A 25210-nucleotide genomic window follows, 5' to 3' on the forward strand; every position below is an offset into this window, starting at 1 on the left:
GCCTGGGTTGTGGGCCAGGTCCCCAGTGGGGGGTGCATGAGAGGCAACCACGCATTGATGTTTCTCTCCCTCTCTTTCTCCCTCCCTTCCCCTGTCTCTGAAAGTAAATAAATAAGACATTAAAAAAAATAAAACGGGTCCATTTTAGTGCACATGTATTGTACTTTAATAAGAAATTTTAAAAGGAGGAGTATTATGTGCACGTTAAGAGGCTTTGAAAGGCTATCCATTAGATATTGGCAGTTACTTCTGTGTGGTGAGAGGTTCTGGGTGAGTTTCACATTTTTCCAGTATTCCCTTTTAATTTTTTAATATCCAGTAGACATTTTAGTCATAAAAATGGCAAATGTGCGGTACAATTTGTGGGGAAGCACGAGGGGGGAATACAGTAGGCTCACCGAGCTTCTTAGAAAATACCTCTGAATGCTTCCCCTCAAAGGAAAACACCCTGGTTTCAAAGGGGTAGCAGGTGGGTTGATGGAATGGAAGACCTTTTACAGCAGATACAAAAGAGTTTTCAAGTTTAATCATTGAGAAGGAAACGGAGAGGGAGCAGCAAGGATCGTGAATCGGTGTCTGCCAGGGATGGCTGGTGCTTCTCCCTGCACGAGTGGCCATTCTCAGAAATCCCAGGCCGAGCCTGGCTGGAGGCTTCTGGCAGCTCTTTAGGATCTTGCAGCCTTTGAAGGTATATTTAGCAGAACCAGGTGGCACAGCTGCTCTCATTGTCATGGCTACATTGACAGGTGGCAGTGAACCGTGTCCTCAGACAAAATCAAAGAATCAGGGGTTTTGTTTTTTCAGCAGTGTGGACTGTGATTTTGGTGGGTGTTGTGGGTGTCTTTGATGACATGTGTGTGGGAGCAAAAGTTTTACCTTTGCTGATGCTGGTTAACATTTGAAGGAGCTTTGCTTATCACTAAGTCAGTCAGTATCTTTTGCAGCTACTAATTGGATTGTTCAACAGTCTTTACTCTCCCCTGAGTTTGCATCCTCATTTTATTTCCTTTTTTGCCATGCACCTTGCCCTCTAGGTTTCTTCCGAAAACAAGCAAACCCAGGTTATTTAGCCATTGTTTTGTTTCACCTCACTCTGTAACACTGAGAACTGATTGAATTGATGTAAATAATTATTGATTTGGGTAAAATGTCATAATAGTAAAAAAGTCCATGCCACATACACGCACAAACCAGCCCGTGCAGGATCCCTCTAACACTGACCTGGAATTTAACTCGGGGTGGGTGGCGGTGATGGTGCTGCCGTAAATACATCCCACTGCAGCCTTTTAGAGTTTCGCAGGCAGCCTCTGATGTCATATTTGGGCTTCTGAGTCACACACATGGATTTGGTTACCTGCAGACATGCTCTACATAATTGGAAAAGATGAACTTGTAAATAAAAACTTTTTTTTGAACTTTCTATTTTTTATCCTAAAGATACAAGTTTTTAAAAATGTCTTATTGCTATTCTATTAAAAACTACAATTTCAAATGTGACTCTTCTTGTTCTCCCAACTCTCTAGACTGTACCACATACTTGAATCCAGTGGGGAAGCATGTGATTGCTGATGCCCAGAACATCACCATCAGTCAGTATGCTTGCCATGACCAAGTGGCAGTCACCATTCTTTGGTCCCCAGGGGCCCTTGGTAAGTGGTCAAAATGGCATCCACTGTGTTGGCCTGGGTGGGTAGTGCCCAGTGCAGGGGCTCCAAACCTGACAGCCTCCAGGCGCCAGGAAGGTCTGGACGTGAGAGTAGCTTTGGTTGGCCTTGGGCATGGACACACTTCCTACTTTTATGCATACACATGCTGGGCATGCTCACGGCTTGTTGCCGTGCCCTGTGGCTCGTCTGTTGTTCCCTTGGCTGTTAGTGAGAAAGATGTGGGCTTGAAAAATACTAGTGTGTGAGTGATAAATGTCACAGGCTTGCTTGGCCTCTGTGTCTCAGCCGTAGTGGGAGGATGGGTGGCCCATCCAAGGACGTGGAGGCTTCAGCGTTCAGCATTAATGGTCTCTAGCCACACAGAGATGTGCAGGCCCAGCACTGGCGCATTTTGTGAGTTTTCAGGAAAACTCAGTTTTCATGAGAAACCATGAAGTAAACAATTTTTAAATGTTGGCAACTAATTGAATTTTTATTTAAACAGTGTGGTCTGAAAAAACCAAACTAAAACAAAGAAACTGAAAAAAGCAAATCCACATTTCCTGGCCAGATTCAGGTTAGGGCCATGTTTACTTGTCGTCTTTAATGAATTGGTGACACACAGGAGGGGACGGGACAGTTGTGTGGGACATGGGCAGGGCCCATTTCTTCCAATGGGCCTGAGTTTGAACCCAGGATCACAAGAGACCTTTAGACCTCACTGAGCCCCAGCTTCCCTATCTGTAGAGTGTAGATGACTGCCCCTTGTTTTGTTGTAAGAGTTAGAGACACACGAGGCACATTTTTAGAGGGAGCTCTTAAAAAACTGTGGCTATTGTTATTATCATCAGAACATGGTCCTTTGGCATTGCCACTCTGTCTTAGGATTAAAAAAAAAAATCTGGCCAAGAGAAAAGTAAAATAAAGTCTGAATTTTGAAATCTGAATGGGATAAATCTCAAGAACCAGATTGCAGGAGAGGTGAGTGCAGAGAGAGGGAGGATGAATCAGACCCTGACTCACTTACTCATGTAAATACTGCTGGGTCTGAACCCAATGGGCTTCCAAAAATAACATTATCTTAACATTTAAAGATGCAAACGTTCTCTGTGGTTAAGAGGGAAGTGGTTGGTCCATGTAAGGCTAAATGCCTGGGGTTGACCTGATGAATTGAAGGCTCGAAGTAAGGTATGTTAGCTGGGGTAGGGAGCCAACACGTGGGACTGTGAGGCAGAAGCTCGTGCTTTACCTGCATGATGATTTGGCGGCATAGCGGGAGGTGGCTGGACAGGTCCTATCAGTTTCTGTGAGGTTCAGTCCAGGAAGCTCCTTGGGAGCCAGAAAAGCATATGGGTTAAGAGCATTTTAGGTTTAAATCCCACCTCTGCCATTTAATTCCTGTGTGACCCTGGGCAAGTCATTCAGTGTCTCTACACCTCAGTTTCTTCATGAATAAAATGGGGATAATAATGCCTTCTTTCTATGATTGTTAGGAGGATTTGATGACTTCAGTGATGGGTAGGGGTGAATACGTTCCTTTATGGGATGCTGCCCTATAGCATTGCTGAGCATTGCTGAGCATTACGTAACTACAAGGTGCCAATAGTATTGTGATAAAGGTATTACTGTGGTTTAAGATTTACATTTGCTGCCTCTCGCCACCCGCTGCCAGACTTGGTGTAGTGGGTTTTCAGGCAGATCTTTTAAAAATAAGGACTAAAACTACCCACTGCCCCCCAAGCTGATGAATTTTTATGTAATTATGAGATATGGGTCTTTAATCATACTAATCACCTGGCTTTTGTTAAAATAGTAGTTTTGGGGGCATTGCATGAAAATCTTCATGTAAATAATAAAAATTTGTTTTGAACATTGGGGGCGGGAGTGAGGAGAAGAATCTCAGAAGGCACGTTCTCGTGAGACCTACTGAATAGTTGCCGGATCTTGTCAGCATGTTCAGTTCTCAAGCTGTCGGTCAGCTGGTCACCCCCACAGGAAACCTTGTGCTTGAAATACAACAGAGTCTCTCCCTATACACTCTCAACTCACACCCCCTAAAACAGGAAGCTCTACTTGTAGCTCCTTTGCCCTGCCCACCATAAAAAATGTGTTCTTCATCAAACAGTTACAGGATTGGAGAATCTACTCAAAAGAGAAAGAGATTTCCCTGGCTTATGCCATCCATAATTTTCCCACCTGGTTAATTGCATCCTGTGTAATTACTTTGGCCCTGGGAGGGGAAGGGTTGAAAATGTCTCCTTGTCTAGTGTTCAGAAAGAATGCGAAATTGATACCGTGCCAATTGAGGCCGGCTTGGGGGATCTCCAGCTGCAGTTGGACCACTCCAGTCTCCGTGGGATACAGAGCCCCGGTACTGGCTCTTGTGGACATCAGAGCTTAATCCCTTTGAAAGCATCGAGTCCGACGTGCAGTGGGGGAAGCTCAGGTGGCAGGAGGCTGGGCCTGTGCCTTTCAGCAGCACTGTGGGTGTCTCGGGGCCTCTGAGTGCTGTGTGAAGAGCACACACTGGGCAGCTCTTGGGTGTCTGCCTTTCAGGCATGATTAGAGCAAGAGCCGCTTTGTAAATCACATAGGCATTCTTCTAAACTATTGAATCTCAGGCCTAGTAACCCCTTGGGTGCAGACACACACTTTGTTGGGAATTTTGTTCGTTGCTCATTGACACATACAGCAAAGATAAGCCTAAAACTTAAAGTAGAAACAGTGGTTTGGGGAGAGTCCCTAGTCAGCATGGGGAATTATCAGTTGCATATATCCTGTTTTTAATGACCTAGAAATTATGTATTCCACAGCAGACTTTTTATGTTCAATTGTGACTCAAGTCTAAATATTTGAACCCTGATATGACAGAGGCAATGGGCGAATGTGAAATGGCTGGCTGGATTAGAGATTAATTGATTAGTAATGGTGTGACAGAGAAAATCACCTGGCCTGTACCCGAGGAATGCAGGACATGTGTTTTTCCATTCGCTAAACTCAGATATTCTGGCCAGAGTAAGAATCCTCTTAACTATGCCATGTAGGTAGAAAGGATAATGTTGGAGGAAGGAAAGTGTGTTTAAAAGTATAGTGATAGGTCCACATTTAAAAAAATACATATTTTTTATTGATTATGCAATTACAGTTGTCCCAATTATTCCCCATTTTTCTCCCTCTGTCAGGTACCCCCCCTTCCCTCCAGCATCCCCCCCTACACACACACTTAGTTCATGTCCATGGGTCGTGCAGGTAACTTTTTTGGTTTCTCCATTTCTTATACTGTTCTTAACTTCCCCTTGTCTATTTTGTACCTACCATTTGTACTTCTTAATCCCTGCACCTTTTCTCCCATTCTCTCCCTTCCCCCTCCCAGATAGTAACCCTCCAGATGATCTCCATATCTGTGATTCTGTTCCCATTCTAGTTGTTTGCTTAGTTTGTTTTTGTTTTTTATGTTGATAGTTGTGAATTTGTTGCCATTTTACTGTTCATAGTTTTGATCTCCTTCTTTTTCTTAAATAAGTCCCTTTAACATTTCATGTAATAATGGCTTGGTGATGATGAAGTACTTTAGCTTTACCTTGTCTGGGAAGCACTTTATCTGCCCTTGCATTCTAAATGATGGCTTTGCTGGATAGAGTAATCTTGGTTGTAGGTCCTTGCTTTTCATCATTTTGAAAACTTCTTGCCAGTCCCTTTTTGCCTGCAAAGTTTGTTTTGAGAAATCAGCTGACAGTCTTGTGGGAACTCCTTTGTAGGTACTTCTGGACTTTTCTCTTGCTGCTTCTGAGATTCTCTTTTTATCCTTAACCTTTGGCATTTTAATTATAATGTGTCTTGGTGTGGTCCTCTTTGGGTCCAACTTTTAGTAAAAGCATTCTGTTTTGCTTAGGCATCGAATTCCTGAAAGGATTTCGTGTAATACTGGAGGAGTTGAAGTCAGAGGGACGACAGTGCCAGCAACTGATTCTGAAGGACCCAAAGCAGCTCAACAGTAGCTTCAAAAGGACTGTAAGTCGCTCGCAGGGAATGTGCTCCTGAAGACACGCATTGTTCCAGGGACCTGAATGGTCTATTCACAGTCTGTGAAACTGGAGAAGGGGGGGCTTTGGGGTCCACCCCACCTGCCAAGGTGGGCAAGAATGGCCGGCAACACTGCCAGCCTGCTCCATACTCCCTGAGAAATCCTCCGGCACCTCTCACTGGTAAACACACCTCGGGTTACATTCTGGAACAGCCATCCTGGAAGGTGCTTTGTGCTCTTCAGTGTGTATGTGGGCTCCTTCCTACCATCTTCAAAGTTCAGTGTTTACAAGCTCTGGCTTCCTTGCCAAGAAGCAGACAGCATTGTTGATCTTCATTTCAGTGAGGGATCTAAACCTAAGCTGGGTCCAGAAAATAGACCTGACTTCCTCCTTCCCTGGGACACACTCCCATCTCTGGAACTGTATCTGGGTGACTGTCGGGGAAGACTGAAGCTCTCTTGGGTAGGTGGATGGGTGGGTAATTTCTCTATGATGTCACGTGTGTTTTTGTTCCCGTTTAGGGAATGGAATCTCAACCTTTCCTGAATATGAAGTTTGAGACGGATTACTTTGTAAAGATTGTTCCTTTTCCTTCCATTAAAAACGAAAGCAATTATCACCCTTTCTTTTTCAGAACCCGAGGTGAGTATGGCCTTTTCTGCCTGGTTCCCATTGCAAGACTTCTGCTTTTAATTTTCAACAGATATGTGTTCAGGAGTCCACAAAATCTAACAGCATTAATCTAACCAGAGATCCCCACTCCTGGTCTAGAGGAGACACGGTGGTTGATTTTTTTAGAGGGTGCTGTTAGTCATATATAAAAACCATTTGATTTAAAAAATAGGAATAAACCCTGGCTGGGTAGCTCAGTTGGTTAGAGCAGGGTGTCAAACTCATTTTCACTGGGGGCTTCATCAGCCTCATGGTTGCTTTCAAAGGGCCAAGTGTAATTTTAGGACTTAATAAGTGTAATTACTCCTTAACTAGGGTCAAGGAGCTTGGTGCTGCCGCCGGGTAGAAACAAAGTGCCAGGCTGGATAAAACAAGGTGGAGGGCCGGATTTGGCCCGCAGGCCTCCTGTTTGCCACCTGTGGGTTAGAGCATTGCCCCGATACACCAAGGTTACAAGTTCAGTCCCCAGTGAGGGCACATACAAGAATCAACCAATGAATGCATCATCAAGTGGAACAACAAACCGATGTTTCTCTCTCTCCCTCTCTGTCTCTCCCTTCCCCTTCCTCTCTCTAACATCAACAAATCTAAAAAAAATAGGAATGAAAAGTGTAAGTTGATTTTGGGGTGAAGAGTAGAGCATAAAACGGTTGCATCGTTTCAGGTGTCATCAGGAGGGCGGCCTGGGGCGGGGTCGCCTGCCGTTTGCAGGATTAGATTAGCAAAGTCAAGCAGCGCTCCTGAGATCACGTCTTCCTGGAAAGTGATTGTCTCTACTTACCTATTTTGCACCTATGTGCCAGGCCCTGTTCTGAATCTTTCCAGATATTAACTCAGTCAAATTCCCCCAAGAAAACCCTACAAAGAATTGGTAATTAGATATGGAATCACACAGAGAGGGCTTTCTGGAGCTGGGATTTGAATCCCAGAAGTCTGACTCTGTCCACACTCTCAAACCACTACCCAGACTCAACCCTTGCTGGGTTTCCTCTTCTGCCTGGCTGTCCCTTCCGCCTGTTTTGCATGTAGTGTCTCTTTCGTCTCCCTGAATCACCATGTCGGTGCCCAGACACCCCACGAGCCTCAGCAGTGCTCTCTGGCCTTCCTGGTCAGCCTTCCTGCCTGCCCTTCCAGGCCTTGGAGGCCAAGCAGTCGGTAGGGCCCAGCATCCCCTCCTGTGTGGTCTGGTTCCCGTTCTCCTCCTTTGAGATGTTTTTATTGTCGACTCCAGCCTTCCTCAATGTTTCCTTTCCTTTGAATGCTTACTCTGGTTGTTTTCTTCTGGTCTATCTTTCTTTTTTAAAAAAAACTGTGGTAGTTTTTTATGCAGCAAAGGTATTTTATAAAAATTGGTCTCATTTTCTTAATTAAATAAGATTCCATGGGGAAAAGACCATTAGCACTTAACAATATCTTTTGGTACCTTACATGTAACAACCAGATAGAGGATTCATGAAAACTTTGCCTAAGTCAAACCTAGCATAATTTAAGATTAATTTTTCCCGTCAGAATCAGTCAGTGCGTCTGTCTGGATGTGAGGCAGAGGCAGGAGATGTGTTTATCACTATTTCAGTGCAGTGACCTTGAGGCTGCCTTCTGTTTTCTTGGGATTGTGTGGACATTTCCCAGAGGGCTCTCCTGGGTTAGCAGCACGGCATCCTGAGCCAGCTGTTTGGTGTCTCTCACTGAGTTTTTCTTGCATTGCAATCATGTTTCAAAGCTACTGGCTTTTCAGCACTGGTGCTACTTCCTAGTAGATGCCTGATGTCGTTTTTAGATTCCATCAAAAGGATTTTACATTAGAATGCTAGTGAAGGTTAAAGTAAACTTGATCTAGCCCTGGCTGGTGTGGCTCAGTTGGTTGGGCATCGTCCTGTAGACTGAAAGGTCACGGGTTCAGTTTCTGGTCAGGGCACATGCCTGGGTTGTGAGTTTGGTCCCCAGTCAATGAATGTTTCTCTCTCACATCAATGTTTCTCTCTCTTTCCACTTCTCCTCTCTCTAGAATCACTAAAAAAGAAAAAAAAATGGAGATGATAATGGCACCAACTTGAAAAAAAACAACTCTGAGACAGTTAACAGTCTCCTGTGCCTAAACACCTCCACAGTGGGACCGGGGCCAGCATCGCTCCTGTCACAGCTGAAACCGCATCCATGTGGCACTAGTGTGAACAGGGTCCTGCTGCTCTTGGCCCCTGGCCTTGAAACTACATAATGCTTGACAAGCTTTTAAAATCTTGGTGACTTTGTAGTGTTTTTTGGCATAAAATGGACCGCATTAATATTTTATATCGTACAGTTTAAGTCTTCATAAGATACAAGCGCGCTATACTGAAAATCATTGTTGAATCGATGTATTTTATACTCTTCCCTACCGCACCCAGTGCCAGATATTTATATTTTACTGAACTGTTGGACAAGAAAAATGTCAAACTGTCCTATAACCCAAAATATACACCTTTCTTAATAGCCTGTGACCTGTTGTTGCAGCCGGACAACCTGGCCTGTAAACCCTGTAAGTATAGCTGTTCTTGTCTCAAAGTGTTGCCACCCCGGTGGTGTCGGCCGGCCTCCGGTGCTCACTCCAGGCCCTCTGTCCTCCCAGTCTGGAAGCCTCGAAACCTGAATGTCACCCAGCACGGTCTGGATATGCAGGTGTCCTTTGACCACGCCCCGCACTCCTTCGGCTTCCGTTTCTTCTATCTTCATTACAAGCTCAAGCACGAGGGACCCTTCAAACGGAAGACTTGTAAACAGGTTAGTTGGACATAAACACTACATGTTTTAAAGTGGCCCCTGTACCCCTAGAATTTGGATGGTTCAATTTGAGCGTTAGGTGTCGTTGACTCTCAGCAGTCAGTAGATGTTCCAGAATATTATCACTGGGTGTGTCTCAGGCCACCTTGGCGTCTTCCCTCACTCTGCAGTTATCTATACCCCGGCTATCCTGGTGCTAATGTAGCCTGGTAAAAAATGTTACCAAAGGACCAAAGTAATGAGGTATCTCTAGTTTGTTCTTTTATATTTAAACATTAATCAGGTGCTCACTGTGTGCCAGTCACCAAGCTTTACGCTTATTGAATCCTTACAGCCTGTGGAACAGGCTGCTGTCATTCCCACTTTACAGATCGGGGGAACCTGAGGCTCAGGGGGGCCCCCTGGTTTGCTCAAGGTCACAGAGGAAGTGGAAAAACTACGTGGAGGAGCCATGTCACTAGCATTTCAGTGGCTGCTGATTTTATACATAGGCCAAGGTTAAGAAGAAACTCAGTAACCAAATTCTTAAACCAGGGGCAGTCAAAGGGAGTGGGAAACCCATTTTTTTTAACTTAAAAAAATTTTTTTTATTGCAATTTTCCCATTACTATTTAGTCCCTTTATACCCCCCTCCTTTGCGCCATCGCGCCCTCCCTGCCCCCAAACACCACACTGTTGTCCACGGAAGTTCACAGTACTCCTAGATCGCCCCCTGGAGGCACCAGGAGAGGTTTTTAGTGGGGGTGGAAGACCCCAGCATCTTCCTGGGCATGCTCCTGTGTGGGTCGAGTTTTGCTTTCCTGCTGGCTCTCACCTATTCATTGACCTTTGACCTTCTGCTCAAGTTAAAATTATAGCACATAAAATAAACACAAAAGACAGGTAATTTCTTTCCCCATCCTTTCACTAACTACATAGTTTCAAATCAAATATTCCTGCTAAGGGTGCCACCAGCTACGTGTACAATATGAAAGGGGACCCGGACTCTCCTGGGCCTTTTATCAAAGTGGAGTCCAGATAAGGTAGCAGAGGAACACAGTTGCTTTCTGACCTGATGGATGCCTTCTGAAAACGTGTGTGAGGCTGGTGGCACACCTCCTTCAGGTCTGGGGAGAAGGGGGCCCTGATGATCTTTATACAAGATCCAAGTTTTAAGAGTATTATTTCTTTGCAGGAGCAAAATACAGAGACAACCACCTGTCTCCTTCAAAATGTATTTCCAGGGGATTATATAATTGAGGTATGTATAAATCAAGAAAGCTGTTATTAATTCTACAGAATGAGTCCAATTCATTTAGAAATCCAACTGTTTACTAAAATTTTGAGCTATTGAAGGTATGCACAGTTACATTTTTACACGGACCTTAACATGCTTTTAAAAAAGTTTATATAAAATTGATCTTTGATTTTTTTCATTAAATATTTCAAATAAATATTTTTCTGTAACCATACAGTCCACATAACCATGATTTTAAATTCTATATAGTATCCTTTCTTCCTTACAAAGGTATATTTTTAAAACTTTACCTTCTAAAAAGTCTTGTTTTAGTAACAAAACAGCAAAGCAGAAGTCATGCCCATTACATCTGCCTGTACTTCTCTGGGCTTCTCCCTGACATTCTTCTGTATAAATTTACATGAGTTCCAAGTTCCACTTAAAAGACCATGTAAATGATACACTTTTTCTTTTCTTTTTGTAGATTTCTTTTCCAGTATCAAAAATACTACAAAAACAGGAGTAAAAGAAAAATAGAAAGAGACATTAAAAATTTGCCCATAGCCTTCCTATTCAAAGACAAACAACGTGTCTTAAAATTTTGGTAGAAACACCTAGTTCATGAATGACTCTGTAACAATATGTGGTTTTGCACAGACGCACCCTCTTAAAGCATTAATGGAGGCCCAATAAGATCAGTGGTAAGATGCCATTCTAACTAAAAATTGTTAGAACGTGGAACTCACTAGCTGATTTCATCAACGAATAAACAACCTTTTGATTCATGAAGAAGTCAAGACTTTTGAGTTGGTAAAGCAGAGATGTGTCTGATCATCAATGGGTAGTCTCACCTCATACATGATCACAGACAGCAGCCCTCCTTTCCCTCACCCCATCTTCCTTCCTGCCGCCCCCCCCCACTGTCCTGAGATGACAAAAAAGTGAAATCTGTTGAGATGCTATCATTTAAAAAAATAATACACCACCCTCTGTTTTGCAGCTGGTGGATGACTCTAATACAACAAGGAAAGTGATGCATTATACCTTAAAGCCAGGTAAGGATTTTTTTGTTTGAAGTGTTGGCTCTGGACTATAGTACATGGTTTACAAAAACAAAACACAACAAAACTTGAGCTCCTTTCTCAAAGGATGTTCAATTAAATCTGACTTTCCTCCACCCTAACCTGGATGCCTGGAAGATCAAAGCCAGTGTGGTGTGTGTTGCTGGAACTAAACAAATAGTCAATTGTCCGTGGAAGAAAAGTGGTGCTGGGAGGGGGAGGTTTCCTTAGGCAAAATTCTCACTCAGAGGTATTTACAGTTAGCAGACTAACTGTTGAATTGTTTCTTCAAAATGAATCCTTTTTAAATTACTAAACCAGTACTAGAGAAAGGTGGTCTAGGGGTCCTAGAACCTGTTATGTGGCTTATGTTGGAAAAGGAAAAAAAAAATCTCTTTGAAGCTGCTATGCTGTTTAAGTTTAAAAGCCTTCCCTTTGAAATTTCCCAGTGCATTCCCCGTGGGCTGGGCCCATCAGAGCTGTTGCCATCACTGTGCCGCTGGTCGTCATATCGGCGTTCGCAACTCTGTTCACAGTGATGTGTCGTAAGAAGCAACAAGGTATGTGTGTGGTGTCCCCCACCAGGGGGCAGGACCAGAGTGCTCGGTCCCTCCAGGTGGGCATCTGTGAAGCTACATAGCTCCTTAGTCAGTTTCCTGGCTACAGTACTTTCTAGAATTAAAATGCTTAACTTAACCTGAGGAGCCACTAAAAGGGCAGGCATATCTCTGTTCTCAGACTCGGGGTAGTAAATTCAAGAGCATCAAGGAAGTCTAAAGGTATGAGTAAGGATAATGGTAGGGCTCAATCGCTTATAAAAGTCAAGTGTTAGGAGGGAGCCTTCTGGGGAGTTGGAAATGTTCTGTATCTTGATTTGAGTGGCGATCACACAGGTGTATACTTAGATAAGAAATAGAGCCCTGGCTGGTGTGGCTCAGTGGATTGAACGCCAGCCTGCAAACCAAAGGGTCGCTGGTTTGATTCCCAGACAGAGCACACGCCTGGGTTGCAGGGCAGGTCCCCAGTAGGGGGCACGTGAGAGGCAACTACACACTGATGTTTCTCTCCCTCTCTTTCTCCCTCTCTTCCCCTCTCTCTAAAAATAAATAAATAAATTCTTTAAAAAACTTCTTATTAAAAAATAAAAATGGAGATGTACTCTTAAGATTTGTGCATTTTACCCATGTAAGTTATACTGCAATAAAAAAAAAGTGTCTTTTTAAAAAAGGTGTACTCTGCCAATGCTGATTGGACCAGTAGGTGCACTTGGTTTTAAGAGTTGGTTCTGGGTGCTCTTTGCTGATAGTGTGGTCCCTAAAGTGTTCTTGGTTTGCTCAAGGTCGATTTTAGGTGAAGAACAAATTTTGGCCACTTGTTGCTCCACTTGATAAATCAGGTGCCCCATTCCCAGTGGTGACCCGAGTAGGGCTGGTGGAGCTGGGGACTTGGGAGTACTCTAAGTGGTCATGTCACCTCTTGTTTCTTGAAGATAACATTAGGTCCCCAGTCTTAGGGAATAGGACAAAGTGTTGCTCATTGCTATCGATTATCTTCTTTTCCAATTTAGAAAATATATATTCACATTTAGATGAAGAGAGTTCTGAGTCCTCCACCTACACTACAGCACTCCCCAGAGAGAGGCTCCAGCCACGGCCGAAGGTCTTCCTCTGCTATTCCAGTAAAGACGGCCAGAATCACATGAATGTCGTCCAGTGTTTTGCCTACTTCCTTCAGGACTTCTGTGGCTGCGAAGTAAGGAATCTAAAATCTTTTCTGTTACCATTGTGGGTCACATGCTCTGTACCCTCCTCTGGACACCTTATCCCTGCCTCCAGGCCTCATTCGGTGGCACCTGATCTCCAGCAGTTCCTGGCTTCCAAATGGGGGTCAGCCTTGCACTCTTCTTTCCGTCCGCCCTACCCATCACCAAAACTGAGTGTTTGCTAATACTCAGTTCTAACTGTGACACACTCCTGCTCAGAAGCCTTGAGTGGCACTTACCTGGCAGGAAGTTACGTTGGGAAAGGCAAGCTGCCCTGGGAGCATGTAGTGGGGGTGGGGAGAGGTGGTCACTTGACATCCTGGTGAGCATCAAAGAGAGAATGGCAAGTAAAGTAGGTTTGACAATTCTTTGGGGGAGTTTTGCTAAGAAGGGAAAATAATACATGATGGTTTCTTACCTGTTCTTTTGAGTTAATCTATTCATATATAGATTATTTATAATGTTATAGTGTTAATGTTAGAGCGAAGTCTGAAGCTGTCATGGATGGCACATTGTTTCTTACAAAGGCAAGAATTGTACAGTAATTGTGTAGTTAGGTTATTTGTGCCTGCTGGTGGGTAGCTCACAATCTCTCCATGTGGTGAGACTGCCCTCTAGTGTCAAAAAATGTATTTACAAGGCTAGCTCGGTTTCCCAACGTAGGAAGGTAGAGAGGTTGGCAGGTCAGCCCATGTGCTGAAAAACAATGGCGAACATGAGCGGGTGCCACACGCTGTCTTCAGACACAGACAACCTCATTTAGGTGTGTAATACTGTAGAAAATTTTGAAACTAGAAAAAGATGAAGCAAAGTGGCCTGAAACCTCAACCTGGAAAAAAGAAGAAACATGGTTAGTATTTGGTGTATGTCCTTCCAGTCTTTTTCTACATGGATGAACTCATACATACCATTTGCATTTTGGGTGGCTTGGAATTTTTTCTGTCTCTTTAATAACTTTTTACACAATTAGCAGTTCTGTGTAAACTACAGTTTTAAATAGCCACGTGATCCATGATGTTACTTCAAATTGTTAAACATTTCACTATTTCAATTTGTCTCATTTCTGATGATTTTCCAAAGATAAATGCCTGAAATGGAATTGCTAAATCAAAGATAGGAACATTTTTTAAATGGTTGGTATATAATCCCATATAGAATGTATGTTTGGAAGAATTAGGGTGAGTGTAAGACAAGTCAGCATTGTCTTCAGCAGGTGGATAGATGTTTGGGGTTCCTTCTCTTTGGTAACACCTTGGAGCAGAAGAGGAAGACAAAGTCATTTCAGGTCCCCTTCCCCCTTAACAGACTGTGGCTGCTGTGTTTGGGCATAGCCACTGGGAATTCTGAACTGCAGAAGGGAAGAGAAAGGTACAATTGCAAAGAAATGACCTCAACAGAATCAGGTGAAAATGGTCTGGGGAGGTGAAACCATCTGAGGGAGCCTGGTTTTCTTCCCCCACCTCCAAATGCCCTACCAGACTCCCCTCAGGCTTTATACAGATGGGACCGTGTAGACTGCTGTTAAGTCATGGTAGAAAATGCTGGTCAACCCCAAGTGAGTTAACCAGAATGGCCACGTTACTGCAGTTCACCACCTTCTTCTCTAGCCACTGACCAGCTGGTAACCAGCACGGCTTTGAGAATGGCCAGGGAGGTCCACTTGTCACACTCTCTTGACACGAGTCATACAGCATTGTGAGTGGCTCTGGCAACCAGACCTGAGGCCCATTTTTTAACCCACTTTGGGCCCCTCATCCACATTCCTCCATCACAGCCTTCCAGCTTTCTCTCCGGGACCTGTCCCCCATGTAGGCAGCCTTACTCATCAGATAGACCAACTCCAGTGCCTCCGTTTTCATGCTCTGCACCACACTCTAAGCTCCTTGAGGATGTCACAGATATTCTGTGACTCAGGCAGGTTGCTAGAAGCTTTATGCTTCTGTCTTTTTGCTTGCAGGAGTGTCAATGATCCCACATTGTGCTAAATTGAGGACATGATACAGAGGGCCTGGTGTGTGACTTATCTATGGAGTGTTAGCTGTTCCTTGGAGCGGCACATAGCAGTGCTAATAATGATTAAGGGAGAGGTGGTGTGCCCTTCTTGTAACATTTCCTTTCTTATTTGAAGGTCCAGGCTGTATGTGAGTGTGGGTCCTCTTCTCTTTCCAGGTGGCTCTGGACCTATGGGAAGACTTTAGCCTCTGCAGAGAAGGGCAGAGAGAGTGGGTCATCCAGAAGATCCACGAGTCCCAGTTTATTATTGTGGTCTGTTCCAAAGGCATGAAGTACTTTGTGGACAAGAAGAACTACAAGCACAAAGGAGGTGGCCGAGGCTCAGGGAAAGGGGAGCTCTTCCTGGTGGCCGTGTCGGCCATTGCAGAAAAGCTCCGCCAGGCCAAACAGGGGTCATCGGCCATGCTCAACAAGTTCATTGCCGTCTACTTTGATTATTCATGCGAGGGAGACGTTCCTGGCGTTCTGGACCTGAGCACCAAGTACAAGCTCATGGACAACCTTCCCCAGCTCTGTTCCCACCTGCACTCACGAGACCATAGCCTCCCGGAGCCGGGGCAGCACCCGGAGCATGTCAGCAGGAGGAACTACTTCCGGAGTAAGTCCGGCCGGTCCCTATATGTGGCCATTTGCAACATGCACCAGTTTATTGATGATGAGCCAGACTGGTTTGAAAAGCAGTTCGTTCCCTTCCACCCTCCCCCGCTCCGCTACCAGGAGCCAGTCCTGGAGAAGTTTGACTCCGGGTTGGCCCTAAATGATGTCCTGTGCAAACCAGGGCCCGAGAGTGACTTCTGTCTCAAGGCTGAGGCGCCCGTTCCCGGGTCACCAGCTGACTTGCACTCGGAGGGTCAGCAGCTGGGCCTGGAGGAAGACGTGGAGGTCGGGCCTGGCGCCGGTGGCAGCTCCGTCCTGCAGCCCCTGCTGCATGCAGTGAAAGCCGTCAGCACCTCGGGCATGCCTCGGGACTCGGGCATCTACGACTCCTCTGTGCCCTCCTCCGAGCTGTCACTGCCCTTGATGGAAGGGCTCTCAGCGGACCAAACAGAAACGTCCTCGCTGACGGAGAGTGTGTCGTCCTCCTCAGGCCTGGGTAAGGCGCCGGGGAGCCCAGAGTGCCGGTGGGTCGGTTCCGATGCAGGCCACAACATTTGTTCATAATTATGAAATCTGAGAAGTGTTTTTCTAATTTGGGTGCAAACTTATCTGGCACTGAAACCTGATGGGAAGTAACACAACTGCCTCGATAGCCTCAGTTTATCCGAGGTAATGGGAATGTTCACATGTGTGAGCTGATGCTAAATTACTGTGAGCAGTCTAGTCCCATGTTATGTAATACAGAGTATGTGCATTATATCACCTTATTAAACTCCCAAAACATCTGAAGACCAAGACACGCTGGGCCCCAATGGTGTTAGATGGGGTTCTGTGGTCCTGGATCTTTGCTGGGATTTGCAGTGTTCGGTCTTCTCCAAACCTCCCAATGCCCTTAAAGCCACACCTGTTGAACCTGAGGTTCAGGGATGTAGTAGCTCATCACAGCTTAGCACAGGCTCCAGGTAGAACTCTGTAGGAGGACCCACTTCACCAGGGAGCCTCTGCAGGATGCCCATGTCTCTTCCTTACCGTGCCTGTGACTAGTTGCATGCGAACCCTTGACCCTCAGCTCAGGGAACTAGGACCTCTTAGCAGCATGCAAGTGCTCCATCTTGAGCTGATTGGGACGCTTGCCTCATTTGTGTAATGCCTGTAGTCCAAATGCAGATTCTACCACGTTCTGGCCTGAGTGCCCAGCCCAGTGAGGTGCAATGACATGTGGCTCTGCCCTCTCTTCTTTCCTTAGGTGAGGAGGACCCTCCTGCCCTTCCATCCAAGCTCCCCACCTCTGGGGTGTATAAAGCAGAACCTGGTTGCTACAGCTACACTGGTGAACTCTACACGGCCGCCCCTTTGTAATGAAACTGAAGAGTCTAAGCATTGCCACTTTAGCTGCCGCCTCTCTCTGGTCCCCCAGCTCATCTCTCTGGCTGGGTAGCCCACTTGGAGCTGAGGTCTGCTACAAGGATGTTCGGAGTGAAATTCATGCCAGTACTTGTTCTCCTTGCCCCTACTCTCTAACATACCTTGGCAAAGTCTCCGATTTTCTAAAACCATATGGATCTCTGAACGGCATGTCCATAAGATCTGACAACGGCTTGCCGTGTTAGGTCAGACCTTGGATTAGAGCCAGTACTGGGAGGCAGGGAGGAAACATGGAAAGAGGGACAGGAAAATAGCTGCACGGATTGTTCAGACTTAATTTATCTCTGCAGATTTTGCCTGCTCACTGTTGGCTCCTTTGATTTGAAATGCTTTGTAGAAAAAGCACTTTTAATGCTATTACAACCATAGAAATCAAGTGTCAGCCTATCTGGAATCCATGTCATTATAGATGATATTACCGTCCATTTCTGGTGTGGCACTTACGATGCCATGGATGTGAAAGAAGGCCTAGAAGATGACTGAATATATAATCACCTTTCATAAAATGAGTCTGTGTATTAGTGGGTGACATGCTGGCTGAGGGGGGCCAGCTGCAGGGCCAGGATGACCATCTCCACCACTTTTTCTGAGATGGGTTGGTCAACATGCAGTGGCACCAGGGCTCAGCACCCAGGACCACCTCCTGGTCCGAGTCGGCATTGTGCGAGGGCCAGATCTGGCTGCCAAGCTTTCCTGGGCTACGTATACTGCACTGTATCTCAGATGTCGGTGTCTGGAATTTTATTTTTAAGAGACTGATACATGACCGGGCTGTAGTACTGCAAGTTCCAGTTCATGTGTCTGTTGGCCTCTGATCTAAAGCTGTGTGCAGAATATTTGGGGTTGGAATCACAGTGTGTGGAGGTAGTGGCCATTTGATCTGCTGAACTGGTTTTGACTAACGACAAGCCTCTTTTTAAGAGGGTGAAAAGGACGGGACTGTCCCGAAGACGAATGTGCTCTTCGAATATTGTCTAAAGAAGACATGGAACCTGAAATCAGTAAATTCTTGAATCTTAAAGTATTACCCCCACAACCCAGCCTGTGACTCATGTGTCACTTTGCGTTTATATTGTACTTGCCCAATGAAAGATTTGTCTCTTGTGCTCCGTCCTACCAAGAACAGCTATTCAGAGTTTAGGAAAGAATTTTCTATAGAAAGAAAACATAAATGTTCTGTTTTCATGAATGGCTTCTCTACAGAATTTCTGTTTCCAAAGGGGAAACAGTTGTTCCCTTCTCCCCATGTCCTGGGGATGTGAGCATCCTTTTCCACCTTTTTCATAGGAGGAGGAGTGGGAGGGAGGAAGGGACAGGATTTCTCTTTCCAAGCACATGCTTGGCAGGTGGGGGAAGGAAGGTTTCCACCCTCCGGGAAAGAAGAGGTTTGTGTGCATTTTTGATGCAAATGGCATATACCCCGCTTTGTAAAGGCAGCTGGCAGTTTCTTGGGAGAAGAACGTGATCGTCTGTTCTCTGGCATCGAGTTTCCTGCAGCTGCTCTGAGGGGGAAACAAGTGAGCAGCAGAACTGCGTGCCCCAGAAAACCAGACATCTTGCTGGAGAAGAGACATTGCATGTTGTCCCCATGGAATACAGGGCGAGCAGAGAGCTCCTGCCCACATGTGACTGTCCTGCTGTTCCATCCTCGGCATGCATTCTGTGAAGGAGGTTGGTCAGTTCAAACTTGGCCAACATACGAAAATTCACTTTGGAACATTATGGGAGAGATTTCTTATTGAGGCTAAATGGTGTGTGCCCCTAAGGAACCAGTAAGAGCCACTTTTAGGATAGATGTTCAGCTTCGCATGTGAAATGAGGCATCTCTGAGAAAGCAGCCCCAGTGACAGCATGGCGGACTGGGGTGGGGGAGCATTAGCTGGGCTTCATGGGCAGAGAGATTGCTAAATGAATTCACTTACTATGAAAATGGAAGAAAGAAAAGTGCTAGTCCAAAGATCAGCTGATGTTTTATTTTGGATTAGGGTTTTGGTATTTACTTTGAAATGCTAATGTTTGTGATGTTCAACAAAATCAAACTGATGTACCAAGTAATGAAACCACAGCGTGAATGCCTAGCTCAGAGTAAGTTGAGAAGTCCAACTTCCTGTTTTCTGCCATACTCGTTTCTCTTTTCTTCACCCTCCCCATCTCATGCTGGGAATGGAAACAATTGCCCTATAGGTTAAGGCAAAGAATCCATTTAAGCAGAGCTCCATTTTTTTGACTCATACATTGTTCCAGAAGCCAGAATTAAGATCAAGTTTCTGTAAGTCACAGGCTTTTAAACAATGGGGAAACAAGAAATAGAATATAGGGATGATCTTAATGAGTCCCTGCTTTTGAGTCAAGGGCTTGTATAGCTAAGTTAGATGGTATCCTGTGGACAGGAGAACAAGTGTAAATCCAAGGTTCCAGGTAACCAAGAAGCCTGCAGGTAATTGAAGGTAGGGAGCTGGTGGTTTATCTTAACTCATCAATACCCTACAGAAAGGACTTAGCATTTGACACAGTCAGCTTTTCCAGGAGAGTGATCGGGGAGGTGAAAGCCCAGGTGAAGGTGTGCTGCTCTTTCAGAGGTCAACTATAAGCAATGGTGACCACCTGGATGGTCCCAGTACAGCCACACAGTGGGCAGAAGATACTCCAGAAAGCCAAGTTCTAGGCCTTTGAGCCACACTGATCTCTAGAAAGAATCAGAAGTCATTCAGGTCCCAGTCCCTGGTGGGAGACCCAGCGAGGTAATAGTTTAGGGTTGGTCAAAAAGTCTGTTAATGTTTTTTCCGTATGATAACTCTAGTAGTGCTTAGCTGTCTTCAACTTCATTTGAAACAATTTTGTTAGATTGTATTGTGACACTGTCATATCAGCACACATTTAAAAAAACATCAAAATTGGTGATGCAGCCATTTTAATATTGAAGATGGAAGAAAATATGCAACACTTTTGGCATATTATGCTTTATTATTTCAAGAAAGGTAAAAACAGCTGAAATGCAAAAAAAACATTTGTGCGGTGTATGGAGAAGGTGCTGTGACTGATCAAACGTGTCAAAAGCGCGAAATTTCTTGGTACTATTGACATTCTGGCGAAATAATTCTTTGCTGTGGGGCTGTGTTATGTATTGGAAGATGTTTAGCAGCACCCTGGCCTCTACCCACTAGAAGCCAATAGTGGGAGGCAGCTAGCTGACATTCTCAAAATATCCAAATCAATAAAGTTATTGGTGAAAATGAAAAATGTGCCTTTTATTTTATGGAAAAAACCATACAGACATTTTGGCCAACCCAGTATTTTGAGAGAAAAATGAGATGGGCCCATAAAGTCATGAGACAGAGTTTTTGGTTGACACATTAGCAGTAACTAAAGATAGTCCCAGATCAGAAGTTCAAAAAACGTCTTTAGCAGCAGTGACATAATTGGAATCAATGTGTTGTAACTTTAAGTTCATGAATGTTTGTCAAAGTTTACTGTTACTACTTTATAGCCACAAGTGGCTTTTTTGTTTGTTTGTTAAATAGAAAACAACCTCTAGTCTCAGGTTCTGACTTAAGTGTAAGTAAACAGAAAAGCCGTCCCCCTAAAAATGTGGGATTATTTCATTTTTTCAGGCCCCTGCCCCAGGGTTGAGCATCTTTTCTTAAAAAAGAAAGGGAGGGGGAATGATTTTCTTGGAGAAGAAATAATATACTCTCCTCCCTAAAGAGAGAAAGCCCTGCAGCCCACAACCGCTTGAATACTAATTTGGTCTCTTAGAGATAGGAATTACTCTTCGTGTCTTCATTGGAGAGAAGTGGGCAATGCCAATGTGAAGGTCATTAGACTTTTATATTGTCAGTGAGAACTGCTGCCCTATTTAACAGACGGTATTTCTTCGGGGGTACCAGTGTTGCAGGACAGTTGTAAAGATAAATAAGGTGTAATTTCAGATGTCAGTGACATGTCCTCTCAACGATGGGGAGATAGATTATGAAGCATGGTGGGGACCCTGGCAAGCTGAAATGCTCCTCTCCCTCCTACAGGGGGCATTTACTCATGCCAGTTGTGGCCACCCTTGGTTGCCCGATCTTCCCATATTTCAAGAGAAGCTGAGAGTCTGCATTTTTATTTGAAAAAATCTGATTTGCATTTAGTGTAGTGCTGGCATTCAGACCCAACAGGACACATGGGTGGAGCTGATTTGGCCCACCAGCTGCCATTTTGTTACCCACCTCTGTGTTATAAGATTTGAAATTAAAGGCTTGCATGGCAATTACAGATGTCCGGTACCACCAAAGAATGCTCTTGCTGAATGCGGTCAGTAGCTGGATTGCTTCATTCCCTCATTGCTTCCCCAAAGAAATTTCAAAGGACTGTGCATGTATTTGAAATTTTTTGATTGCTGCTTTATATTTCATGGTGTCTTAGAAGAAAGGCAAGCCAGGTGTTAATTTCAAAATCAGATTTATGTTCTCCCCATTTGAAAATAGGACATTTGGAACAATTTCCCTTAAACTCTACAACCTGAAGGACCTTATTTATCATTTTAGCTCTTGGCTTAATCAGTTTTTTAGATGGTGTGTGATTCTGAGCTGAGGCCAAGACTTAAGGAAGCACAGGCATGTGTGGGGAGTAGAAATGAGTGTCGACTCATTTCTTGAGAGCCAGGTATCTGCATTGTCTCCCACTTTAAGTGATCTGTGAATTGACTCTGTTTTGGAAGTGTGAAATCATATACGGAGAAAAGCTTTTCCTGATACTGACATCCCAGTTGGAGTCATCGTTGGTGAATGGGGTCACGCTTGCTGTATTACCTCCTTTCCAGGCTCAGGGTGAAAATAAACAAAAGGAAGTCTGACTGTAAGCCAATAGCTTTGATTTCGATTTCAGAGTTTTGGGGGTTGGAGAAAGTTTGGATTATCTAGCATGCTCCCCCTGATGACAGACAGAGCTGCGCCTGAATTATTTCAGACATATGGCTGTGGATGGGATTCTGGATTTTCAGCAAAGGAGATTCTGTAACCTATCCCGCTGATCAGATAGTTCTTTGTATGTCTCCTTCTAGAAATTCAAACCAGGCTGCTTTTGTTCAGCATGCAGTGGAAAAAGAACAGCTGGTCACCTTCCCTGTATTTGAAGACCACAGTGAAGTCATTCCCCTGGTGTTTTTATTTCAGTGATAAATAATCCCACCTACTTATGCCATTCTTCATTGCTCTTATTTTCTAAGGGCTTCGTAATTTTCACTGCTATTCTTTTTTCTCAGCTTCACACTCAGGTTGGTTGCCCAAATAGAATATGGTGCCTTATTCACATTGGTGCTTTATGTAGGCCAAGCTCAGAATGCGGATTACAGGGAAATTCTTATGTGCCAGCTTCTCTTACTACTTAAAAATATAATGTCACTTTAAAAAAATATCACCTTTATTCATTTTGAGTAGTGTTTGATTGCCATATTTTTTTCTTGGCAATAGTACTCCTTATATATGGGGTTTTCCCTGCCTCTTGTGGTCAGACACTTGGTACTCATTCCTGATGTGTTTAATGTAATTCTTAAGCTACTTCAAGATACTCTTGAAGATCAGTTCTTTCCTTCTGAGTGGCAGCTATCCCTACCTCCCAATTTTGGATTCTGTTTTTACATATCTCTAACATCTTTAACTCATGAGTCACAATATTATTCAATGGTGCAGACTGCAGATTGACCACTGGTGAGCTAGACAGTAGTTGCTAAGGGCTAATTTGCAAAGAGGTCACGTGAAGACCTCTTGGGAATTTTGATCAGTTGTCTTCTCGCCTGGTCTTTGGTTCCTCTCCAAAATTCAGCTGTGACCAGAGACTCCCCCAGGAGCTTTTTTATGTTCTAAAAGGCTGTAGCCATAGCTCTGAACTCACCCAGCCCTGCGAGTCTAGAAAAGCAAACGCGCAACCAGAAATCTAACAAAAGTAAATCATTGTGACTGGTTTATGTCATATAAAGTTTCAGTAGAGAAGATTTAAAGGAGCAATCTTTTATTCTTACATGATGTAGACAAAGCTGACCACTCCATTCATTAGACAAAAAAAAAAAAAAAAAAAAAATTACCATTGGGTGATACTAATGTGTAAACATCTGTTATTTTTTTTTAAAGGTTTTATTTGTCTTGAAAAAAGCATAGTGAGTGTGGACAGAGAAAAAACTTTTGTAAAAACCAAATGTGTTCACTTAGAGAGTAGGTGGTAACTTCTATTTTCACTTAGTTCTTTTTTTTTCTTCCCTACTACAGAAGCTCCCTGTTAGTGCATTCCAGGGGAAGCCTGTGCAGCGCGGTGGTTACTGCCATTGTCCCTGTTTCATCAGTAAGCGTGTCCCTTGCGGAGTAGTGAGCCCTGACAGACCGTAGCAGTGTGCTGTATTTTTACATTGGAAACAATGTCTCTTTTGATTTGTACATAATTCTGAATAGGTGACAGTAGATCACAGCTGACATTTGCAAAATGGTGTTTTTGTACCTTTAGAATTTCTGCATCAAATAAAGTGTTTTGTTTTAAGAGTGTGGTGGTTTATTATTCTAGATTACCTTTACAATTTCCTGAGTAGCTGTGGCTGCTAACACAGTTTTCTGAGGGTTCTCCCTCTGAGCAGGGTGGAGATTATCCAGGGTGAGGAGGTGAGGGTGGCCAGTATGTCTTGCACTTTAAGAGAAAAGGAACCTGCTGCCCTTGACCATTTACCTCACCCTCCAGCGGGCAGGTGCCTGTGGCCTGTGTGGAGTCTGGAGCAGGAACAGGAATACTTAAAGCAAGAAGCAACTTGCCCTGGCCGAGTGGCTCGGTTGGTTGGAGCATCATCCCATACACCGATAGGTTGCAGATTTGATCCCCAGTCAGGGCACGTATAGGAGGCAACTGATTAATGTCTCTCTGTCTGTCTCTGTGTGTGTGTCCCCCTGACTCCTTACTGTCTCTGAAATCAATGAACATATCCTTGGATGAGGATTAAAAAAAAAAAAGGGAGTAAGAAACTTGACTCTCAGAACAAGTGGACTCTCTTTGCAGAACTTTGAAAAGAACCATGGAAATTTGGAAGCCACAAATGTATTTCCTGTCATTAACAGAAGAAGAAATGCCTGTTCATTCTTCTAACACACATCCTCTCACCTCCTTTGGGTTCTGTGCTCTGAGTTAACTTCTTGGAGTCCTGGGTTCAGGGTTGGTTCCTAGTTCTGCTGCCTTCACTGAACATGTGACTGCGTTTCTGGGCCTTAGATTCTCACCCACAGAATGAATCCGTCAATGGCCCTACTTCACAGGGTGGGGAATATAAAGTACGTACTTGCATGTTGTGCAGTGGACTCTTGACCAATACGAGTTTGAACTGTGTGGGTCCCCTTATCTGTGGATTTTTTCAAATAAATACAGTCAGATAAGATGCACACATGATCCCTCCGTATCTCTGGGTTTCGCGTCTACTGATTCAAGCAGACAGAGATGTGGAGGGCCATTACCTGAAGGATATGATGGAGGTTAGGTCTTTGGAGCATAAGATTTTATTTTATTTTTTTAGAGAGAGGGGAAGGGAGAGAGAAAGGGAGAAAAACATCAATTAGCTTTGCAGGATGACACCCAGCCAACTGAGCCACACCTATTGGAGGAGCATAAGATTTTAAAAATCTGGTTTTCCTTGTTTATTTGTTCCTTCCCCCTCTTTCCCGCCCTCCTCCCAGAATGAGTGGTAAAACAGCTCTGAGTGAAGCACTGTTGGTTCCTGAGAAGAAGTTATGTCAGGTTCTTGCATCATACACCTTGGCATAGCCTCACTGCTACTCTTCAAGGTGGGTAATCTTACTGTCCCTGTTTTATAGACAAACCGAGGCTCAGAGAGGCCGCCGCTGACTCCTGATCTCACAGCTGGTTAGGGGCAGAGCTAGGATGCGAGCTGTGGCAAACCCTGCCTAGGCTGCTCATGTGTCCCCTTGGCAAAGGTCTATCCATCCAGGTAGAGGTGGACTCCTTAAAGTGTCTGTGTGTGGTCAAAGGCAGTAGAGAGCTTTCCCATAACGGAGTGATGACAGAAA

At 44.4% G+C, this 25210-nt stretch overlaps 1 protein-coding gene across 3 annotated transcripts in view; it reads left to right on the plus strand.

Annotated features, from left to right (window-relative positions):
* Positions 1-22540, plus strand: part of IL17RD (interleukin 17 receptor D) — a 65118-nt gene extending 42578 nt beyond the window's left edge. For 2 of the 3 annotated variants that reach the window (XM_024556679.3, XM_053929864.1), the window contains exons 3-13: positions 1524-1649; positions 5539-5657; positions 6193-6313; positions 8814-8858; positions 8949-9100; positions 10275-10340; positions 11317-11371; positions 11827-11937; positions 12945-13129; positions 15309-16245; positions 16996-22540. In XM_024556679.3, the coding sequence (XP_024412447.1) occupies positions 1524-1649; positions 5539-5657; positions 6193-6313; positions 8814-8858; positions 8949-9100; positions 10275-10340; positions 11317-11371; positions 11827-11937; positions 12945-13129; positions 15309-16245; positions 16996-17108 (2030 nt within the window). In that variant the 3' untranslated portion in view covers positions 17109-22540. The remainder of the gene's footprint in view (positions 1-1523; positions 1650-5538; positions 5658-6192; positions 6314-8813; positions 8859-8948; positions 9101-10274; positions 10341-11316; positions 11372-11826; positions 11938-12944; positions 13130-15308; positions 16246-16995) is intronic. The other variant, XM_053929863.1, reaches the window with a different exon arrangement.
* Positions 22541-25210: the final 2670 nt, after the last annotated feature.

Source organism: Desmodus rotundus, chromosome 8 (assembly GCF_022682495.2).
Source record: "Desmodus rotundus isolate HL8 chromosome 8, HLdesRot8A.1, whole genome shotgun sequence".
NCBI lineage: Eukaryota > Metazoa > Chordata > Mammalia > Chiroptera > Phyllostomidae > Desmodus > Desmodus rotundus.